This window comes from Zootoca vivipara, chromosome 17 (genome assembly GCF_963506605.1).
Source record: "Zootoca vivipara chromosome 17, rZooViv1.1, whole genome shotgun sequence".
In the NCBI taxonomy this organism is placed as follows: domain Eukaryota; kingdom Metazoa; phylum Chordata; class Lepidosauria; order Squamata; family Lacertidae; genus Zootoca; species Zootoca vivipara.
Window position 1 is genome coordinate 33761370 of NC_083292.1, and position 17399 is coordinate 33778768.

Below are 17399 nucleotides of genomic sequence, written 5' to 3' on the forward strand. Positions count from 1 at the left end.
GACTACCGGTAGGATCTTGCAAGCAGAGAGGCTTCTGCCTGTCTGTGTTGGCAATACTGAGCTAGATTGACCCAATGACCTGGCTCTGTATTAGGCACCTTCCTATGTCCCTATAGAACACTTGTTCGGCATTGTCAAGAAATCAAACTCCCATAGTGAGGATTCGCCGGCACTTTGGAACTCCCTGCCGATTGACACCCGATTGCACCTTTGGTGCACTCTTTCCGGCGCCTGCTAAAAACTTGTGGTTAGGAAAGCCCGGCTAGAGTTGTAGAAGGTTAATCTGGTTTTCGGTTTATCATTGGTTTTAATTAGTCCTTTGAACGTTTTAAATAGCTGCTCTTAGCAGATAGCTCTGCTGCGGAGAGCGTGGGTGCTGATGATGCCGAGGTTGCAGGTTCGATCCCTGCATGGAACAGCTGCATTGCAGGGACTTGGAGCCCCGGAGTCCCCTCCCAACTCTCATGATTCTGAAACAGTCTGCATTAATCATGCTATTCGCTTTATTCTTGTTGTAAACCTCTTCCGAGGGTCGCTGGTTTCCTTTTACAATCGAGTGGTATAAAATTTTTATGAAATGACAATGAAATAAATAAACTGGGTATAAAATTGCTTGGCCCGTCACACCTACAAAAGGTATTGTAAGGCTCCTACTTTTGTTATAGTACAACTTCCTCCGGCTCCCACAACCACCACCCATTTCCAGTCCCTTCCAGCCATCCTGCCTTCTCCTGCCCCGGCAAACCTCCCACCTAATTTATCTATCTTCTCTGACCCTCTCCTCGAGACCCACTTTCCCATCCTCACAAACACCCCTTCCTCCTTCTTTCTCATTTCAGGATCCCTCTGAACGCCCTCTCTCTCTGCTCAAACAGAGATGGGGTTCACAACTGGTTTCCACCACACACACCCCCCCGCACAAATATCAAGTTATGTGTTCTATGCAGCGCACTAGAAATAAATGTGGCACACTAATAGCAAAAGAGAAAAGGAGGCAAAGATAAGGAAATGTCTCAGCCGAAGCTGGGCTCTTACTTAAGAGATCCAAAAGGTCAGGACACAAGCAAGATTTCCCTCGCTATTTTTTTGCTTTCCGACGTGCCGTACTTCCCCAACAACTCTGGGACATCAGACCAAAGGGTGTTTTTTTCCTCAGCCTGGCGTCCTGTCCTCAAAAGGGAGCCCACCAGAGGTTCACAACGGGTACGGCATCTCCCCTGCATGCAAAAGGTCCTGGGTTCAAATGCTGACATTTTCAAATGGGCTGCAAATGACCCCGTCTGAAACCCTGGAGTGTTGCTGCCATCGGTGTATTGATAATATTGAGCTAGATGGGTCAAGGGCCGGGCTCACTTTAAGGCAGCTTCTGTTGTTCCTCTTTAATACACCAGTTTATTCAGAATCATGAGGACTGGAATTTTAGGATTTCGTTTTATTACATAAAAGACCTTAGCTACGGGGTAGAGCGCCTGCTTTGCATTCAGACAGGTCCCAGGTTTGCTCCTGGTTATCTCCAGGCAGGGCCGGAGGAGAATCCTGCCAGGGACCCCAGATAACTGCTGCCAGTCAGTGTAGATACTACCAGGCCAGATGGACCAATGGACTGATTTGGTATAAATCGGCTACCCGTGTCCTACAAGCGAGGTGGGAAGCTGTGGGTTGTTTCCCTTGCTAGCATGAGGTGGGAAGCTGTGGGTTGTTTCCCTTGCTAGCTGTGGGTTGTTTCCCTTCCCCAGCATGTGATATTCAGAGGTAGACTGCTTCTGGAACTGGAGGTTCCATTTACCCACCACATTTAAGAGACGTCGGTGGGTCAATTCTCCTCCAGGAATCATTCCAGCCCCGTTTTCTAAGGCCGTCTAAGCCAGCAGAACGTTCCCTACAGTGGATACTGTCAACTGACAGCAAAAAAAACCCCACCTTTGCTTCTCCAACCTGCACTTATTGCTGTTCAGCTTCACGGGGTGGCCCCAAGTCCCACCCCTTTTACAAACCTGAATTTCTGCCCCAGCAGACTGCTTTGAGTAGCTGCCCTCCATCGCCAAAGCAGCAGCTACATTTACACGACAAATCCAGTTTGAAAGCAGTTTCGTGTTGTTGTTGTTTTTAAATAACCCTCCTTGAGAACTGTAGTTGTTGTTTTTTTTCATAAGGGAGAGGGATGCTGAAACTATAAAACTGCAGTCGCACTAGCAGAAGTGCTAAAATTCCCAGGGAGGAATCTGCTGAACTGGTTGAACTGGTTTGTGAACTACAAAAAAGAAGAAAAGCGGTCTGCTGTGAACCTGAGTTTCTTGGGCCCTGCTCTAATTCCGCCTTGAGACTACTTCTAACTTGCTCGCCCTCAGGCTACCTTCTCGACTTATATATATATGACACTACCTTCTCAACCCGTATATTTATAAGGAAACAGATAACTTACAAAAGCCACCCGACTCTCGCAGAATCCTCTCTCTCCCCGCGCGAGGAAGCTGGGAAATATATGTAGATCTTTCCCGGACTCCCCCAGGGCTCAGAGAGGGGGTTCCCCCCCACCCGCAAAACCAGCCCCCTTTCCTGGCTCCTTGCCCCCCTCTTCATCTAGGGATGCTCAGCAGAACTTCCAACCAACATGGGCAAGAGGTGATAAACCGCCGCGAGTAGCACAGGCCCCAGCCTTTGCCAAAGCTGATCCGGACGCTGTGGGCATCGTAGGGCCCATCGTGGTGGCCCTGCCAGCTGCCCAGGTTGCCCGCACGATCGTAGTCAAACACCTTGAGGGAGTAGCCAGGAAGGAGTTTGTGAACAGCCGGCCCGGAGCCGCCGGGAGGACCCAGGGTTGGGGAGCAGACGAAGACGGGGTGGTCGCTGCGGTTGTAAGCCCAGACGCCGCTGCCTTCGCGGCTCAGGAGCAAGCCTTGCCCGATCTTGGCCCGGGCTCGCTGCACGGCTTGGCTACGGTTCCTGGAGCCCAGCTGGCCCAGGCAGAAGCCGCTGCCGGCCGGGAGGTCGGCGAAGATGTTGACGTGGTCGTCGTGGACGGGGAAGAGCCTCCCCACTCGAAGGCGGTATTCCCAGTAAGCCAGTTTGCACCAGTGGCCGTCTCTGAGGGAGCGCTGGGAGAGGCTGGTGTCTGCAAGGGGGGAGGAGAAAGGCATTTGCTTCAGAACTTTTTTAAAAAATTTTTTTTAATTGGTTTTACAAAATAAATCTCACATTTAACACGTTGAGATTTCAAAATTAAACAAGATTCTTCCGAACCTTAGGACCCCCCTCCATGGGTCCTTAGTAGGTATATCTAAATCAACTGCATATTGTAATTCTTCCACATTAAAGTCCTCCAAGAACTTTTTATTCTAAAAGAAATTATCAGCTTGTTAACTAGTGAAAAGCGCAAAGATGACAAAAAGAAAAACTTAGTGCAGATACCCCAGCCGTATTTTTAAAAATGGAAACTTGGACATAAAAGTTTTTGCAAAATCTCTGAAGAAGAAGAAGAAGAAGAAGAAGAAGAAGAAGAAGAAGAAGAAGAAGAAGAAGAAGAAGAAGAAGAAGAAGAAGAAGAAGAAGTTGAAGAAGAAGAAGAAGTTGAAGAAGAGAAGGTTAAGGGGTGATATGATAGCCATGTTCAAATATATGAAAGGATGTCATATGAAGGAGGGAGAAAGGTTGTTTTCTGCTGCTCCAGAGAAGCGGACACGGAGCAATGGATTCAAACTTCAAGAAAGAAGATTCCACCTAAACATTAGGAAGAACTTCCTGACAGTAAGAGCTGTTCAGCAGTGGAATTTGCTACCAAAGAGTGTGGTGGAGTCTCCTTCTTTGGAGGTCTTTAAGCAGAGGCTTGACAGGCATATGTCAGGAATGCTTTGATGGTGTTTCCTGCTTGGCAGGGGGTTGGACTGTGGTCTCTTCCAACTCTAAGATTCTAGAAATGCCATTCACTTCATATGGCTGCTTCACACCATCCAAAACAATAAGGGAACTGAAATGCACACTTCGAAGAAGAAGAAGAAGAAGAAGAAGAAGAAGAAGAAGAAGAAGAAGAAGAAGAAGAAGAAGAAGAAGAAGAAGAAGAAGAAGAAGAAGAAGAAGATCGCCAAAATCTACACTTCTGACATGGGTTGCCATACGCCTGGATTTTCCTGAACATTTAAGCAATTTCCGCCCAGAAGCTGTTTACGAGGGCCAAATCCTGGCTACATTCAGGGAATTCCGGACATACGGCAGCCCAAGCATATTCCTACATTGCAGGGGCTAGGCTAGATGTCCCTCAGGGTCCCTTCCCACTCTCTGATTCTGTGAGCAGTAAATTTAAATTATAAAGCGCCGCAGCCTGGAAGGACAAAAGTGCAAAGAAAAAATGCGGCTTAAAAGGTATCACAAAGTATTAACTCACACGAATAATAAAGATTTGTAAAAAAAAATGAAAGTATTCACCAACTGTGAGTTCCATCATTACTGAGAATAAAGGTTCCAACAGAGGTTTAAATGAGCTAAACATCTTCGCAAGCTGATGGCAGTGAGTGAGCAGGCACCTCAATTGGCGTAGTGGTTAGAGGGTTGGACTACTAGGACCTGGGAGTGCGGGTTCAAATCCCCACTCAGCCATGAAGCTCACCTTGGTTCAGTCACCATCTCTTAACCTAACCTACCTCACAGGGTCGTTGTGAGGAGCAGAACCCTGTAGACCATTTTGAGCTCCTTGGAAGATAAAAGTGGTATATAAATGCAATAAGAAAATATAAATATTTGCATAAGAAATAAGATCATATATATGAATGAGTCATTCCAGCTCTGCCTTTTAGATACTTTTCGTTTAGGAGATAGGAAGGGCAATTTGCCAAACGCTTAAAAACCAGCAATGCAGATGATTAAGTTTAAAAGTCTTCCAGGATATTAGCGATGGAGCCCCTGGGCTGCTGTTAAGAAATGAGAAATAAGCTCTTTCCTTTCCAAAACCTGTTCCGTTTCCACATACAGCCTCAAAAAAGCTAGGCGGAAACATGGAAATGTTTTAGTCTGTTAACAAAGAGATCTCAGCAAAACACCTCATTCCAAAATTCATTTGAGAACTTTTAAGGAGAGCCCTGCAGGATCAGACCACAAAGTTAAGGTGGGCACTTCTGTGCCACAAAAAAAAGAGAGAGAGAGAGAGAGGCAGAGATTTTCATGCGCTGGTGCATATATACAGAAACAAAAGCATAGATAATGATGCTAAGTTAAAGTGAATTGTATTGTACTGGAGGAGTCTTCGAAGGGGAAAAGGCTGTAGAGCAAGTATCCCCAAACTTCAGCCCTCCAGATGTTTTGGACTACAACTCCCATCATCCCTGACCACTGGTCCTGTTAGCCAGGGATCATGGGAGTTGTAGGCCAAAACATCTGGAGGGCCGCAGTTTGGGGATGCCTGCTGTAGAGCATCTAGCTTGCGAGTGGAAGGTCCCGGGTTCAATTCCTGCCATCTCCAGGTAGGGCTGGGAACAGTGCCAGATTAACATATAAGCTAAACAAGCTATAGCTTAGGGCCCCCTCTCTTAGGGGCCCCCAAAAGGAAGAAAAAAACTGGATGTACGTTTCCAAATTATAATATTTAAAAAAACAAATAAAATTAAAACCTACATACAGCAACAGTGTTGTGTTAGGCTCCTATGATGTAAGTCATGGGCCCCGCCTGCTAGCCCGCTCCCTAAAATATCACTGGTTTGCTCATTTCTATATATAGGGTGCCTACCGGTACATTCTGCATGGACTGGTTGCATGGCAACATGTGCAAACGGCTTTAGATACCTACGGTATTAGGTCCATAAATTACCATATAGCATATATTCAACACAAAAAACAGCGACCATTTGTGTTTGACAAAGGACAGCGGGACATATAAAGGGCCTCGTTACCTTCAGTAGCCTAGGGTCTCATCAAACCTAAATTAAGGTTACCAGGTGTTTCCCCCCCCCCCCAATGAATCCAGGGACACTTTTCAACTTCAATGGATTTTGTATGGGGACTGATATGTAAATCCAGGGACTGTCCCCGGGAAACGGGGACGTCTGGTAACCTTAACCTGAATCAGGCCCTGCCTGGGAATGTCCCCTGCCCAAAACTCTTGGAGAAGTCATTGCTGGTCAGTGCAGACTAGTGATTCTCAAAGGGTGTGGCAGGAGAGGGTGGCAAATACGGTAGGAAGGGAAGATTCAAGGACCACCAATATTATATTCTGGGAATGAGTCATGTTCTGACCACATGTTCTGAGTCATGTTCTGGGCACCACAGTTCAAGAAGGATACTGACAAGCTGGAACGTGTCCAGAGGAGGGCAACCAAAATGGTCAAAGGCCTGGAAACGATGCCTTATGAGGAACGGCTTGGGGAGCTGGGTATGTTTAGCCTGGAGAAGAGAAGGTTAAGGGGTGATATGATAGCCATGTTCAAATATATAAAAGGATGTCATATAGAGGAGGGTGAAAGGTTGTTTACTGTTTCTCCAGAGAAGCGGACACACAGCAATGGATTCAAGCTACAAGAAAGAAGCTTCTACCTAAACATTAGGAAGAACTTCCTGACAGTAAGAGCTGTTCGACAGTGGAATTTGCTGCCAAGAAGTGTGGTGGAGTCTCCTTCTTTGGAGGTCTTTAAGCAGAGGCTTGACAGCCATATGTCAAGAATGCTTTGATGGTGTTTCCTGCTTGGCAGGGGGTTGGACTGGCCCTTGTGGTCTCTTCCAACTCTATGATTCTATGATGTAGCTGCATTGCTTCATAGTTTCCACGTGCCCCGTGGTCATATTATAATGTAGTTGTGTTCCTTGTTATAAATCAAGCCCCGCTAGGAGTTGTATATTTTTGTTTTCCCATGCATTTCTTATCAATGAAAAAAAAAAACCGTGTGGCGCGAGCAATTTTTATTCTGAAAGCGTGGCCCAAAGAAAAAAAAGCTTGAGAACCACTGGTGTTGACTAGGGTTGCCATAAAATTGAAAATCCAGACACAAAAGTTGTTGAGTTTTTTTTTAAGTTTTGCCCAAAGTGGTTGAGCTCCCCCCCCCCTCAAAAAAGGAAGTTGTTTTTGAGCCATTTTTAAGGAAATTCGCCAAAATTCTGAGGTGGGTTGCCTTACGTCCAGATTTTCACAACATTTAAGCTATTTCCACCCGGACACCGTTTACGATGGCTGAACCCTGGCTGTGTCCAGTAAACCCTAGCAGACAGTACTGAGCTCGATGTGTAAGGCAGCTTCCTATTTAAGTCGGCTATTTATCCAGATCCATGAGGACTAGAATCTTCCTTCACTTCTAAGATAAAGAAATAGGTAGAGCTAGTGACCTTCTGCATCCATAGCAGACACCCTACGACTGAGTTATGGCTCTTTGGCCCCCCTTTGGCGGCAAGGCACAGCCCCCAAAAGCAAAAAAATGAGCAATTTTAATTTATTTTTTACTAGGGACTGATAGAATTAAACAAATAAGGAATGGACTGTTCCTCCTGGTCAAGGAGACTCCTGGGTTTCTGCTCAGACAAAGGCGCCCTGGGACAATGGGAGAGGGAAGTCCCACGGGGCCCGGCTGGGAGCGCTGAGAGGCGGCACGTAGGCCCCACAGTCTCTCGCTGGGGTCCCACATCTTTGGCTGGGACAGAGGAAAAGCCAGCCCAGGCGCCGAGAGCTTGCTCAGACGTGGCGGCGTGGCCGGGCGCCAGATCCCAGCCTGCATTGTACGTCAAGGCACATTGTCTGTGTCTCTGCGGGCTGCAACTTCCTCCCGGCCGCCGGGAACCAGAAATAACAGGGGCAGCCGTCTGTCGTCGTCCGTCCCTCGCTTTTTGAAAAGTTTCTGCTCTGCAAAGCATCCAGGAAGGCCTCTGGGCTGGGCTCTTCCCTGCCAGCTTTTCATGCTCCTCGCAAGAGGGCAGCACAATCGGCGTGCCCGGGATCAAGACCTCTAACTGCAGGAGGGTTTTCAAGCAGGGTTGGGCCCACTATTCAGGGTGGTGCCGAGAGAGGCAGGTTTCAGTCCACACACGGCCAAGAATAAGAAGTGCACTGCTAGATCAGAGCAAATTCCCGTCGAGCTCAGTCTCCTTTTCCCTGTCTCTCAGAAGCCCACAGATGGGGCGTAAAGTCAAGGACCTAATTATATTAATTTTGAGTATTTGTACCCCACTCTCTGTCCAAAAAGGCTCCGAGAGCGACTTACCTACAATCAAAGCAAGACAGTCCCTAGCTGCAGGCTTGCAATCTTTAAGAACAAAAAATGCACAGCACACAAGGAAAGAGGGACAGGGAGGGTAGAGGAAAACCCAAACCCAAACTATTGCCCTATATAATGACCAAACGTGGGCACAGTTCAGGGGCAGGTGATTCCTGGTGGAGCTGGGCCTCCAGCAAAGCTGATGGAATAAACCTTCTGCTTCGTAACTCTCCCTCTGAGGCAGCCTGATGAAACCAAGGTGACCGCAGAACATACCCTAAAGTTAGCAAGTTTTTTTCTATGAATCCGGGGGCCCTTATTGATTGCTATGTACATGTGATTGCTGAGAAAGCTGTGAATCCGGGGACTGTCCCCGGGAAACGGGGACACCTGGTAACCTTAACATGCCCCCAAACTGCCCTGGCAAAAATGGGACATTCAGATTTTTCTTGTGAGAGGAGAGCGGCCAATATGGCCGCCGCGATCTCGCGTTATTTGGGGCTGCACTTTTCGTGGCATGGCAGCCCAAAGTGCGTGTTTAGAGGTGATGCGCAAGTTTGCTGCCCCCCCAAAGCACTTTTGGGGCACTGTGTCCAGAAAAAAGCCCTTTTGGGGAGGGCTGCAATCTCGCACGGGTCATGAGAGCTGAGATCTCCCAAATGCAAAGCAGATGCTCCACCCCAGGCACCCCCAAACTTCGGCCCTCCAGATGTTTTGGACTACAATTCCCATCTTCCTCGACCACTGGTCCTGTTAGCTAGGGATCATGGGAGTTGTAGGCCAAAACATCTAGAGGGCCACTGTTTGGGGATGCCTGCTCTACCCCTTCGAGGAGTCACAGCAAGCTGAGAGCAACTGGCGGACCGACCAGATCGGAAGCTGGTTCCAATCCCTGCTGGGAAAACAGCCTGGACACAGATTCAGCCATGCGCAGGATCAGACCCTCTCTTGCACCTTCTTACCGAGGCTCCCGATTTCTCACCTTGCCATATTTTGCGGTTGTTGTTCAATGTGTTGGCGCACTTCAGAGGCGTTGCGAAAGGAGAGATCTTGCCGTAGGGGGGAAGGGGGGTCTCTATAAAAGAAAATAATAATAAGAAAAGGCATGAGCCGCTTTTAAATCCCTTGGCTCATATCTTGAGGATTAGCTGGCAGTGGGTGGGCGAGGCCTGCGTTTTTGCTGCCATGAGAAAAGTCCAGCATGCTATAAGCCCCAGCCAGATTGGATAATGGACAGGGATGGTGGGAGTTGAATATGGAAGAACATAAGAACATATTGAGAGGCAGTGTGGTGTAATGGTTAGAGGACCTGGGAGAGCAGGGTTCAAATCCCCACTCGGCTCATGGTTGTGACCTTGGGCCATTCACCATCTTTTAGCCTAATCTACCTCACAGGGTTGTTGTGAAAATGAAATGGGGAGGAGGAGAAACTATGTACACCACCTTGAGATCATTGGAAGATAAAGGTAGTATATAATAATAATAATAATAGCAGCAGCCTGCTGGATCTGGCCGATGACCCTTCTAGTCCAGCATCCTGTTCTCACAGTGGCCAACCAGATGCATCATGGGAAGCTCTCTAGCAGGGCCTGAATGCAACAGCAACTTTCCCCTCCTGTGATTCCTGGCAGCCGTTATTCAGAAGCAATGCTGCCTCCGACAGTGGCAGGAGAACACAGACGTCGTGGGTATTAGCCGTAAATAGGCTTAACTTCCAGTGTGTCCAATCCTCTTTTAAAGCCATCCAAATCGGTGGCTGTCTCACTGCCTCCAGTGGGAGGGAGTTCCATAGTTCCAACTATGGATTGCATGAATGAGCACTTTGTTCTATCTGCCCTGAATCTTCGAGCGCTCAGCTTCATTGGAAGTCCACGCAGGTTTGGCCAGAGCAGGTTTGGCCCCCGGGGAAAATGGAACGGGGAAGCTGTGGCCCTCATGAACTTTCTGGGCTCTCCCAACTCCTATCAACGCCAGCCAGTATGCCTGATAGCCAAGGATGATGGGCGTTCTGGTCCGCCAGATCCAGCCAGCATGGATCCCATTATCCCTGGCCATAGGCCAAGCTTACGAGGGCTGATGGGAGTTGTAGTCTGCCAACACCTGGAGGGTCAAAGGCCCCCAACACCGCCTGATTTGCCTCCGGCGTTCCTCACCAGGTACGGCGAGCCGGCTGAGATGATGCGGGTTGCAACAGTGGACGATGCCTTCTCCGCCGGTGCTCTTGCAGAAGCTGAGGCGCTTGAGTTCGTGCGGGTGGCGCAGGTCGGGCCAGCGGAAGAGCCGGCACAGGAGGAGCGAGGCGGGGGGCCCCGGCTTGGAGCCTCGTGACTCCACCCAGACGCAGCCCGACTCGCCCGCCCCCCTGCTCTCCACCGCCCACAGCAGCAGCTCCAGCTCCTTCTCCTTGAGCTTCTTGAAGAGGGCCAGGGCTGCCGGCTTCAATGCCCCGTGGCTGTCGTCGGGGCCGGGCGTGACGCAGCGGTGCCTCCAAAGCCGTTGTGCTAAGCTGGCTCGCCGAGACCGGAACATGAGGCTTTATGGAGACATAACGACAAAACCACCATTTTATTATTATTTTTTGCACGTGTTCAAAGCATCTCCTCAATCGTTGGCACCGCATCCCTGTAAAGTAGCCTGTTGGAAGTGCAAGGATCATTCAGTTTGTAATTTAAGGGTTAATTCTGCGAGTGTGGCAGTCAGCTGAACAGGAGGTGGTGGAGGTGTTGCTTAGCAACCTGACAGAGCATCATGATCTTTGCTGAAGTTTTTTGGGGTTTTTTTGCGGGGAAGAGGGGGGGGGAACCAGATAGAGGGCTTCCTCGGTAGTGTGAACTCCCTCCCAATCAGATGTCAAACAGATACAGTGGTACCTCCACTTACGAATTTAATGCGTTCCGAACGCACATTCGTATGTCAAAAAAAATTGTAAGTCGAATCCCATAGGAATGCATTGGAAGAAAAAAATCGCAAGTCGAAGCAACCCTATCTAAAAATTCGTAAGCAGAAAAAATCCTATCTAAACCGCATCCAAGATGGCGGACGGAGCTCCGTTCTTAAGTAGAAACATTCGTAAGTAGAGTTATTCGTAAGTAGAGGTATCACTGTAAATAATTGCATAACCTTGTGAAAACATCTGAAGGCAGTGCTATATAGGGAAGCTTTTAATGTCTGTTGGTCTGTTGTGTTTCCATATACCAGGCTTCCTCAACCTCGGCCCTCCAGATGTTTTTGGACTACAACTCCCATGATCCTTAGCTAGCAGGACCAGTGGTCAGGGATGATGGGAATTGTAGTCTCAAAACATCTGGAGGGCTGAGGTTGAGGAAGCCTGCCATATACAGTGGTACCTTGGTTCTCAAACACCTTGGTACTCAAACACCTTGGTTCCCAAATGCCGAAAACCCGGAAGTAAGTGTTCCGGTCTTCAAATGTTTTTCAGAAGCCGAATGTCCAATGCAGTTGTCGGCTATTGTTTCTGGGGCGCCTGCACCAATCAGAAGCTGCGTCTTGGTTTTCGAACACTTCGGAAGTCAAACGGACTTCTGGAACGGATTAAGTTTGGCGCTTTTGTTTTTGCTATTTATTTTGTGTTTTTGTTTTTGAGGCTTTTTCGGTTAACTTGTTTTTGGGACTGTGTGGAACCCAGTTCAGCTACTGATTGATTGGTTGGTTGGTTTGTGTGACTGCAAAAATGGATAAAAGCCCCCCATCCAAACAATGACTATCATCTCCAATACCGTCTTGTTTATTTTATAGTACAATATATTGATTATTGCATTCATTTTATGGTTTTGGAATGCTTTGTTTTTTGGAACGGACTTCCAGAACGGATTAAGTTTGAGAACCAAGGTACCACTGTATAAAGGTAAAGGGGACCCCTGACCATTAGGTCCAGTCATGACCGACTCTGGGGTTGTGGCGCTCATCTCGCGTTACTGGCCAAGGGAGCCGGCGTACAGCTTCCAGGTCATGTGGCCAGCATGACGAAGCCGCTTCTGGCAAACCAGAGCAGCGCACAGAAACGCCGTTTACGTTCCCGCCGGAGCGGTACCTATTTATCTACTTGCACTTTGACATGCTTTCGAACTGCTAGGTTGGCAGGAGCTGGGATCGAGCAACGGGAGCTCAGCCCGTCGCGGGGATTCGAACCTCCGACCTTCTGATCGGCAAGCCCTAGGCTCTGTGGTTTAACCCACAGCGCCACCCGTGTGGCGCTTTTAATGTGTGATGGTCTGCTGTGTTTCTGCATATTCTGTTGGAAGCCGCCTAGAGTGGCAGGGGCAGCCCAGTCAGATGGGTGGCATATAAATTTATTATTATTATTATTATTATTATTATTATTATTCAATGATAGAGCATTTGCTGTGTGTGCAGGAGGTCCCAGGCTCAGTTAGAGCTGGGAGAGACTCTGCTGCCCGAAACCTCAAAGAGCTGCTGCCAGTCAGTGTAGCCAGTACTGAGCTACATGGGCCAATGGTCTGACTCAGTATAAGGCAGAAATTCCTAACTATTCACAAACAGGTGGACAGTCTGCCCCTTGAGAGATGAGGAGATCTCCTCTAGAGGCTGGAGAGTCATCTGTCAGCGGAGCCGCAATGGTATCAAGCAGAGAGGTGGACTAGATACCGTAATTTCTGAGACCTCCTCTGACTCTCAATTGCGCAAATGCTTCCTCATATCTGTTGAGAGTCAGCTAGGCGGCCCAGCTGAAAATCCCAGAGCCTGCTCTGCTGATTCCCTGCAAACAGCGGTGGCACAACAGCACAAAGCGACCAGCATCCGTTGTGCATTACAGCCACATTCTAACCCACATGGACTTGTGCAAACAGAGGCACACCAATGGAAAAGAAACCCTATCTATGCATGTAACAACCACAGCGAGAATTCTTTGAGCCCCAAAATGGGGAAAAAAGCAAGAAGTACCAACGAAAAAAGAGTGGCAGATGAAGATGATGGACTTTGCAGAACTGGCGAAGCCGACAGGAAAAATCTGAAACCAGCACGATCAAGTATTCCAAAAGGATTGGAGTAAATTTATACAATATTTCAAAGATTATTGTAAGCGATTAACATCACCAGCAGGGCTGTCCGATGATTTGCAATGTGATTTTTTTCTATCTTTCTATATTTATTTAAATTTTGAGGCATTCTGTAATAAGTCCACCGTAATTGGAATTGGAAAACGTACAAATTGCAATGATATAATGGTTAATTTCGAAAGCCAGGAGGCAGGAGGGAAGGAAGTCGATAGGCTCTAAAGAACCAGGGTGGCATAGTGGATAATGACAATGTGAATGTATAACATTAAATGGAAAATAAATAAAAATTATATATATATATATATATATATATATATATAGAGAGAGAGAGAGAGAGAGAGAGAGAGAGAGAGAGAGAGAGAGAGAGAGAGAGAGAGAGATGGGGGGGGGGACCAACCTCACTGACCCAACCAGAGGCCACATTCACAACCTCCATTTAAAGCACTGTGTACTGCTTTAAACAGTCATGGCTTCCCCCAAAGAATTCTGGTAACTGTAGTTAGTTAAGGGTGCTGAGAGTTGTTAGGAGACTCCCGTTTCCCTCACAGAGAACTATAGTTCCCAGAGGTTCCAATGAAGAGGAGGGATTGACTGTTAAACCGCTCTGGGAATTGTGGTTCTCAGAGGGGTCTGCAGGGGATGGGGGTCTCCTCAGCACCCTCCACAAGCTACAGCTCCCAGTATTATTTTAGGGAAGCCATGACTGTTAAGAGCGCTGAGAAGAGAGCCCTAGTTCCCAGCACCCACCAGCTGCTACGATTTCCACAGCAGTTTAACTAACAATCCCTCTTCCCAGGGAATTATGGGAATTGTAGCTCCGGTAGAGGAACAGGGGGTCTCCTATCATCTCTCAGCACCCTTAACAAACTACAGCTCCCACCATTCTTTGGGGGAAGAAGCCATGGCTGTTTATAGAGGCATCACAGAGTTTTAAATCCCTGGTCAGCAGGGGCTCCTTCCCACACCAACCTCTGCCCTTCTCAGCACATTACCACCAGTGCCAGATTTACGTATAAGCTAAACAAGCTATAGCTTAGGGGTCCACTCTCTTGGGGGCCCCAAAAAAATTAAAGGAAAAGAAGCCTGGATATACATTTCCAAAATCTAAGATAATAAAATAAAATAAAATAAAACCTACAGCAGGGGTGAGCAAACTTTTTCAGCAGGGGGCCGGTCCACTGTCCCTCAGACCTTGTGGGGGGCCGGACTATATTTTGAAGAAAAAAAATTCCTATTCCCCACAAATAACCCAGAGATGAATTTTAAATAAAAGGACACATTCTACTCATGTAAAAACACCAGGCAGGCCTCACAAATAACCCAGAGATGCATTATAAATAAAAGGACACATTCTACTCATGTAAAAACATGCTGATTCCTGGACCATCCGCGGGCCGGATTTAGAAGGCGATTGGGTCGCATCTGGCCCCCGGGGCCTTAGCTTGGGGACCCCTGACCTACAGTTATTATTTCATATTATAGCAAGTTTCTAGAGACTAGATGATGAGTCTTTGTAAACTGTGTTTCGAAAGGAACTTTTGTTATTGCCAAATGTCAATGTGTTTGCATTATTAAGTTTGCTATGAATAAAAAATAATTTCAAGTTAGAGCTTAATAATTATTTCACTATTCATATACTTCTTCTTAATGGTATTTCACTATTAATATACTTCTTCTTAACTGTGTTTCAGTTCAACATTTACTTTGATAAAATACATACTTTGTTATGTGCAAACGGCTTTAGATACCTATTAGGTCCATAAATTACCATATAGCATATAGTCAACACACACACAAAAAACCAGCGACCATTTGTTGTTGCCAAAGGACAGAAGGACATATAAAGGGCCCCATTACCTTCAGTAGCTTAGGGCCTCATCAAACCTAAATCATCCGGCCCTGGTCAGCAAATTATCACCCGTGCACCCCGCGCAAGCGACACGCGTGTGACAGTGCACGCGCGCCGGCATCTAACATGTGAATGCGCCCACCCCGCTACCCAGCAGCAGCAAGCAGGTTCCCTAACTGCGCGGAGAGTTAGAGACGTCTGTCCAAAAGCGAGATAGGGCGGATCACACTCACTGTGAAGGCAACGAGCGGCTGAACACACCACTGGGTGCAGACCCCGCCAGGAGACCAGGACGGCTCAACCCACAGACTTCCTGGCAAGCACTTTTCTTGCGGGCTGTTCCCTCCCCATATTTCCTCAGTCCAGCCTCTTCTCTCTCTGCGTGGGAGGCAGCAAGCAGGGGGAGGAAACGGGGCGTCAGTGGGGTTGGGGGAGCTTGGGGAAAAAAAAACCTTGGTCTGGAGGGATCTCTGCCAGGGCGGGTCATGCCAATGGGCAGCAAGCAGCTGCCAGGCTTGACCTGGAGGTTTTCTCGGTGCCTGGGATGTCAGGGGAAAAAATGTATATTCCATTAAATTAACTTTGGGGGCATAAAGCGCATTAAACAATCCTGCCCAAGCGATGTTTATTCCAGCAGGGTGCACAAGCAGGAAAGCTTTCTGCCTACACCATATTATTCTTTGGCGATCACTCGTAGCCGAGTAAGATTGTCATCCACAAACACGGTTTTAACAGCGAGTCCGTAAGTGACTGTGGAGGCCAGTTCTGGACCCACACGTCCTTCCACAGTGGGGACATTAGTTCCCGGGTGGGAGTTGATCATGGTGTGGATTTGCCAAGCGTGCCTTCCTCTTAGCAGGTCTCTCCCTTGCGTCCTGAGTTCGAGTGTCTTCAAAGCCCATGACACCTTTGGTAAAGGCTGTTCTCCGATGGGAGCGCTCGCAGGCAAGTGTTTCCCAATTGTTGGTGTTTATACTACATTTTTTGTAAAAAAAATATTTGCCTTGAGACAGTCTTTAAACCTATTACGCTTTCCATTTTTAAGTTCGGAATAGAGTAATTGCTTTGGAAGACTATCATCAGGCATCCGCACAACATGACCAGTCCAACAAAGTTGATGTTGAAGAATTATTACAGTATTATTATTATTATTATTATTATTATTATTATTATTATTACCTGCCCTTCACCAGCAGATCCCAGGGCAGGTTCCAATGATTTTACAATTCAGAATGGATAATAGCAGGGCTTTTTTAAAGCCAGAACTCACTAGAACTCAGTGCCGGCACCTCTCAGGTGAGCACGGGTACCATTATAAGAGAACAAGGGAGGCGTTCATGACGAGTTCCGGCACCTCTTTTTTTTTTTTTTTTGAAAAATAGCGCTGGTTAACAGTTAACGTTATCCAGCCCTGAAAAGATACTTCTGAGGTGTCAGCAGTGTGTCTTCAGCATTCATGGAAAGCTGCAGAGTGGAGGTGCCAGGCAGGGTACATCTGGGGAGGGAGTTTCGCAGCTTAGGGGCCACGACAGAGAAGGCCCTCTCCTGGGCCACCCCCACATGAGGTGCTGGAGGATTTGCTCTGAAGCTGACCGAACGCTGGTTGGTGAGCATAATCGTGCCCGTAAGTGACTGTGGGGGCCAATTCTGGATCCACACGTCCTTCCACGGTGGGGACATTGGTTCCCGGGCGGGAGTTGATCATGGTGTGGATTTGCCAAGCGTGCCTTCCTCTTAGCACGTTTCTCCCTTGCGTCCTGAGTTCGAGTGTCTTCAAAGTCCATGACACCTTTGGTTAAAGGCTGTTCTCCAACTGGAGCACTCACAGGCCAGTGTTTCCCAGTTGTCGGTCTTTATACTACATTTTTAAAGATTTGCCTTGAGACAGTCTTTAAACCTCTTTTGTTGACTCATTGTTAAAACCTTGTTTGTGGAAGACAATCTTACTCAGCTACGAGTGATCGCCGATCGCCTTTTTGGCAGTGCGGGCTGCAAAAAGGGCTCAAGCTATAGCTTGTATTGCATCACCATCGTAGTTACGGTATATTATTTATATGTTGCCCGTCTGATTGGGTTTCCCTAGCCACTCTGTGCGGCTCCCAACAAAATATTAAAAACACAATAAAACATCAAACATTAAAAACATCCCTATACCGGGCTGCTTTCAGATGACCTAAAAGCATAGCTGCCAAGTTTTCCCTTTTCTCACGAGGAAGCCTATTCAGCATAAGGGAAAATCCCTGTAAAAAAGGGATAACTTGGCAGCTATGCCTAAAAGTCATTTAGTTATTTATGTTTGACATTTATCTGGGCATTCCACAAGGAGGGCGCCACTACCGAGAAGGCCCT

General features: G+C 47.6%; 1 protein-coding gene across 1 annotated transcript; it reads right to left on the reverse strand.

The window, feature by feature from the left end:
• Nucleotides 1-481: 481 nt before the first annotated feature.
• On the reverse strand, nt 482-15385 carry LOC118075617 (mothers against decapentaplegic homolog 6). Its single transcript, XM_035097669.2, has 4 exons — nt 15284-15385; nt 10316-10695; nt 9145-9237; nt 482-3112 (listed from the first exon to the last, which is right to left on the reverse strand). The coding sequence occupies exons 2-4, from the start codon at nt 10689-10691 to the stop codon at nt 2577-2579; spliced, it is 1005 nt and encodes a 334-aa protein (XP_034953560.1). The 5' UTR covers nt 10692-10695; nt 15284-15385; the 3' UTR covers nt 482-2576.
• Nucleotides 15386-17399: the final 2014 nt, after the last annotated feature.

What these genes read in the sequence shown, in the direction of transcription:
- LOC118075617 (XM_035097669.2), bottom strand. Translation starts at nt 10,691, where the DNA reads ATGTTCCGGTCTCGGCGAGCCAGCTTAGCACAACGGCTTTGGAGGCAC. An exon ending in CAGCCGGCTCGCCGTACCTG is followed by an intron (nt 9,238 to 10,315) that starts GTGAGGAACGCC and finishes TTTCTTTTATAG; the next exon opens with AGACCCCCCTTCCCCCCTAC. An exon ending in CAACCGCAAAATATGGCAAG is followed by an intron (nt 3,113 to 9,144) that starts GTGAGAAATCGG and finishes CCCCCCTTGCAG; the next exon opens with ACACCAGCCTCTCCCAGCGC.